Source organism: Otolemur garnettii, unplaced genomic scaffold, assembly GCF_000181295.1.
Source record: "Otolemur garnettii isolate 467f Iridium unplaced genomic scaffold, OtoGar3 scaffold00014, whole genome shotgun sequence".
In the NCBI taxonomy this organism is placed as follows: Eukaryota; Metazoa; Chordata; class Mammalia; order Primates; family Galagidae; genus Otolemur; species Otolemur garnettii.
Window position 1 is genome coordinate 15,682,500 of NW_003852409.1, and position 5,982 is coordinate 15,688,481.

Consider the following 5,982-nt stretch of genomic DNA (forward strand, 5'->3'; position numbering starts at 1 on the left):
CTGATGAAGAACTTCCAGAGTAACAGGGTAAAAGAGGTTCTCAATAATTATTCGGAGCACAGGGCTCTGCCCGGGGAGGACTGTGCCTTCATTAGAAGAAGCTCCAGGAAGGGGCAGGCCTCCTGACTGGACAGCACTGACAGCCTGCAGTGCAGCTTGGGCTCTCTATAGAACAGTCCAAAATAAGAAGCTTTGATTATTTAGAAGCATCATATGAATCCTAAAATTTAGCTGATATAGAGCAATATGAAGTAATGTGATTAAATTAATATATATATATATATATTTGCACACACACACACACACATACAATCTGGATACACACATACTAAACATGTAATCAGTCAAGAGTTCAAGACCTGCCCTCTTATCACAATGATAAAGTTGCTTAAATTTACTTTAAAACAAAACAGGAAAATACCAGAAAATTTAGAAATAATTTTTATTTCCTAACTTTTAAAAGACAATGGGGAGAAAAGACATTATGAAAACAATATTACAGACTACAGCATAGGGTGTTAGAACCCAAACAATAATAGGCAGACAAACTTCTAACTATCCTTCACTTTAAAAAAAAAATCCTTCACTTAAAGGATGCAGGGCACTCTAAAAAATATGGCTGGTTCCAGAACCAGGGCAGAGATCAGTATAAAACATCTTTGTTTCTGTGGGGTTTTGGGGGAGTCAGAATGTAAGGAAGTGTTCAATGAATGCTAAGAACAAATCAAACTACATAAAAGCCTCCAGCATAAAGAGCAGAGCACAGTGGCTCATATCTATAATCCTAGAACTTTGGGAGCCTGAGACTGAAGAATTGCTTGAGGCCAGGAGTTCCAGACCAGCCTGAGCAACACAGTGAGACCCTGTTTCTACAAAAAATAAAACAAATTAGCTGGGCATAGTGCCACATGCCTGTAGCAGCTGTTACTCAGGAGGCTGAGGCAGGATCACTTGAGCCCAGGATTTTGAGGTTGCAGTGAGCTATGATGATATGCTGGACTCTAGCTCAGGCAATAGAACAAGACCCTGTCTCAAGCAAACAAACAATTAAACAACAACAAACAAACAACAAAGTAACTTTATAGCAGAGAAGCCTGGCAAAACCAGTCTAATCAAAGAATACACTATCAGCAATGCAACAAACTGAAATCATGTGCTACCTAATAAGATGCAGTAAGAGTAAAGCATTATTTCTATGATGTTCCTGTCAAAGACACATAGATAACTGAATTGAATCTTGAAAATTGAAAGATATTCTTAAAAATAAATTCCCTGTAATTTCCAACAACGTTAAGGTTATGAAAGTCAAAAGAGACTAAAAAGACATGATAAGTAAATGGAACATGTCATTCTGAATTGGATCCTTTTGCTACAGCAAATATTACTGAGACAACTAGCAAAAACTGAATGGGGGCTGAGGACTAGAGAGAAGTAATGTATCAATGTTAACCTTTTGACGCTGATTTTCTATCCTGGTTAGTGGAAGAAAGTACTTGTTTGAAGGAAATGCACACTAAACAGTATTAGACACCAAAGAAGGACCAGGTTGGTAATTTATTCCCAAATGGTTTAAGAAATCAAAACTTCATTGTACTCTATGGACAACTTTTTTCTAAGCCTGTGAACATCCCAAAGTTTAAATCAATTACTTAAAAAATGAAGCGAAGGCTCGGCGCCTGTAGCACAGTGGTTACGGCGCCAGCCGCATACACTGAGGGTGGTGGGTTCAATCCCGGCCCAGACCCGCTAAAAACAATGACAACTCCAACAAAAAAATATCTGTGCATTGTGGCGGGCACCTGTAGTCCCAGCTACCTGGGAGGCTAAGGCAAGAGAATCGCTTAAGCCCAAGAGTTGGAAGTTGCTGTGGAGCTGTGATGCCATGGCATTCTACCCAGGGTGACATAGTGAGATTCTGTCTCCAAAACAAAAAAAGGGGGGAAAGAGAGAAAATTGAAAATAATCATCACTGAAATAAAATGCATGTTTCTTATATTTTAAGAAAGGTGATAATTAGTACATATTTGTGCACAAAACGAAGAATCCTACCACTTTACTGTAGCTATTTTTTTAACATATTGTACTCAGTTGCAATTTTAAAGATCACAGCATTTGTGTACTATTTTGAATTGCTACACTCTGTGTGTTTTGTTTCATGATTGTAATTTTTTTGGGGGGGTTGTTTACTGTTTACTATTTAATTTGATACCTCTCTAATGTGAGACATATAAGTAGTTTTCAACATTTTGGTAGGCTAAGTAACAGAAAAATAAATACCTTTCTAAAAACTATCAGTCTTTTACTTTCTGTATGCTTAACATCTGAATTTCTACTTTTATAGTAGTTTACATCCTTTTTTATTATGTGTGTATACAGCCCTTTTAATAACATCATTTTTATGACATATACAGATTTTTTTTGAAAGCATCCCTGTAAAGTGCTTTGATGTCACAGCTCACAGCAACCTCAAACTCTTGGGCTTATGCTATTCTCTTGCCTCAGCCTCCCAAATAGCTGGGACTAGAGACACCTGCTACAACACCTGGCTATTTTTTGGTTGTAATTATCATTGTTGTTTGGCAGGCCTGGGCTGGATTCAAACCTGCCAAGCACTGAGCCCATATACAGATTTTTAAGTATCAGATAATAATCAAACTGCCAAGTGTTCAAGTTTCCAAAGCAGTATTATCTTTGCAAATATATGAACAATTATCTGAATATCATTATCAAAACTATGCTATTATACACTCAAGTGTATAGAATATTGGGCACCCCAGGTCCCACTAAAAACATGGCAGTTTATCTCATCTATTTTATACTTTACACTGGGTTTGTCAGTAAGATTTTTTTGGACAACGAGAGTGCTACTGCTTTTAACAGCTTAAAAACTAATTCATACTTCTCCAGTAACAATGCAGAAAGAGGAATCAATTAAAAAATACCCAAAATTGACAGAGGGTTAGAATTAGCAGACAATGGTATTAAATCACTTACTGTAACTGTATTCCACACACTGAAAAAGTTAAGTAGAGACATGGAAGATATAAACAGTGCTGCCCAACAGAATTTCCTGTTGTGATAAAAATGTTTGCTATCTACACTGTCCACTTGATAACAACAAGCCACAGGTGGCTAGTGAGCACCTGAAATGGGACCACTGCAACTGAGAAACTGAGTTTTAAAATTTTATTTTATTTTAATTAATTTAAATTTGGCCAACGTCTACCATATTGGATCTCACAGCTCTAGAGTGTCCAGGGAAAAACATCAGCACAGTGAAGTTTTTAGTGTAATAACTGTTTCTATTTCTCTTAAATTGGCTAAAAAATCTTCTCAAAACTAAGCATATACAATCAAAGTAAACTTAACCTTGCTGGCCTCTTTACTTCCTTATGCCATGTATCATTCCATCAATTCTTTTTAATAAACAATTCTATATGAGTATTTGCTGTTGCTAGTACTGTTTCTGTTATTATTGTTCCTTTTCCTTCACCTCTTCCTCTTTGGTAATAAGGGATATCATAAATGAAAAAACTGAGAACCTGTGGTATTATCATTCTAGAGATTTCAATATACTCTGGAATGGTACTTCATAGAGCATTAAGTGCAAAGCTCTCTATATAGCAGGCATGAAGGACATGGTTTTGACAATAAAAATCTGGGACAACATCTGAAAAAATAAGTTCGATTTTGTGAGACATTCTATAGTTTGAATTTATTTATTTATTTATTTATTTTGAGACGAAGTCTCAAGCTGTCCCCCTGGGTAGAGTGCTATGGCATCACTCACAGCAATCTCCAACTCCTGGGCTCAAGTGAGTCTCCTGCCTCCGCCTCCCAAGTAGCTGGGACCACAGGCACCCGCCACAACGCCTGGCTATTTTTTTGGTTGCAGCCATCATTGTTGTTTGGTGGGCCTGGGCTGGATTCGAATCTGCCACCTTAGGTGTATGTGGCTGGCGCCTTAACCACTTGAGCCACAGGCACCGAGCCTATAGTTTGAATTTTTAATTAGGCAAAAGCACTTAAACAAAATAAATAAGAAATGCCTCAAAATATGAAAATACATCTGATACTAAAAATTATAAAGCAGCAGAATTCCTATATGGAAAATAATATCAACGGTAGTATAATCAGGAAAACAAAGGTTTTATTTAGGTGGGATAAGGACAGATATTTCATGTAAAATGTAACATGTCTGGGTAATACAAAGACATTGCTCAAATTTAGAAGACGGAAATTAACTAAAGTATAGGTCGTAAGTGTTCAGTCTGATTATTTTTTAGAAAATTTTTAGGGAAAAATCCTTCCATACTCATCTCTTTTCAGATTTATAAACTTCTATCCACAAGGTTAGGAAAAACTATACACACACACACACACACACACTGCATTATACTAATACAATAATGACTGTCATTAACACAATCATTTCTCAAATGCTTTACCTCAGAATATGTTTTAAATTTTTGTAGTTATAATTTTAGCTTAAATCAAGAGGACAAAAATACCTGATATTTACCTAACTTTCTGGCAAGTGTATCTGTAAGCTGTGCATAGGTGCAACAGCTTGCTATTCAGAGAACATAAAGAAAATGAAACACTAATCTATCAGCTTTGTAAAAAGATATATGGTACTTTCAAAATATGCAAACGGGTAGCCTCAATTTTAATGTTAGGTTTCGAGTGAGACTTTGACTAAAAGAAAAATTATTATATTTTATCAAACATCAATGCATATAAACTGCACAAAAGTAACAAAATGGAAAGGGTACTGAGAAGAAATGAAGGCTACCTAAGAATAAACTAGGTCATTTAGGCTGGCTTTGGTTGCCAAGCAACTGGGATTTCTCACTGTTTCCCTTTGGAATAATCCAATCTTTAAGAATTTTATTAAATTGTTTTTTCTCCTTTAAGATTTACACAAACATACTCAACAATAGCACTAATGGGAAAACTGCAGGACTTAACATGAAGGAAAATTAAAAACTCTACTGAAAGACATAAAAGGAAAACAAAATATAACTTCCTGAGCAAAAGGATTAGAGAGGGCCAGGCATAGTAGCTCAAGCCTATAGTTCCAGCTACTTGGAAGGCTGAGGCAAGAGGATCACTTAAGCCCAAGAGTTTGAAGTTGCTGTGAGCTATGACACCATTGCACTCTACAGAGGGCAACAAAGTCAGACTGTCTCAAAAAAAAAAAATCAGAGCGTAATATACATATGCTAATAATACCCCAAATTAATCCATAAAAGCAACTCAATAACTCCAGTTATGTGTTGGGTGGGTAGAAATTACAAAATAATTCTAAAATCTATCCAGAGAAACCAATTAATTTTTGAAGAGACAGTTAACAAATAGAGCCTTGACAGACAATATATTAAGCTACAGTGCTCACATTCACAGCATGAATGGAATCCAGGCTTTGAGAATCCAAAGCTAGTCCAGGTTAGACACAGAGTGCATATCACGTGAGCAGCACACATGATGGCAGAATCTACAGGCACATCTAACAACTGTGTGTGCTCATATATACCATATGCATGCTATAAGCAAGTACAGCATGTGTATAGAAAACCAGAATATGATTAAGAAGAAGTTTCACATGGCTGGACAATAAGTAAGTTATTCAAAAAATAATGCAGAGAAAACCATTCTCTTAAGAGTAAAAAAGGCCAAAGCCCTACCCCCATTCTGCACATCCAAAAAATTTCTAATAGAACAAATATTTAAATTTTAAAATAAAGATAAGTAAAACATAATAGTATTGGAAGAAAACATAAGTAGATTCTTTTTTTTAACCTTGGTGAGCTAGGTCTTGCTCGCATGGTGCCAAAGTCAGAAAAGACTGTATTATGGCAATCTTTTTTTTTTAATTGAGACAGAGCCTCAAGCTATCCACCTGGACAGAGTGCCGTGGCATCACAGCTCACAGCAACCTCCAACTCCTGGGCTCAAGCGAGTCTCCTGCCTCAGCCTCCC

At 36.5% G+C, this 5,982-nt stretch overlaps 1 protein-coding gene across 1 annotated transcript in view; it reads right to left on the reverse strand.

Moving 5' to 3' along the window:
• Positions 1 to 5,982, reverse strand: part of PTBP3 (polypyrimidine tract binding protein 3) — a 114,101-nt gene that overhangs the window by 46,974 nt on the left and 61,145 nt on the right. Inside the window, exon 6 of the mRNA XM_023510561.1 lies at positions 1 to 165. Coding sequence (XP_023366329.1) covers positions 1 to 165 — 165 coding nt within the window. The remainder of the gene's footprint in view (positions 166 to 5,982) is intronic.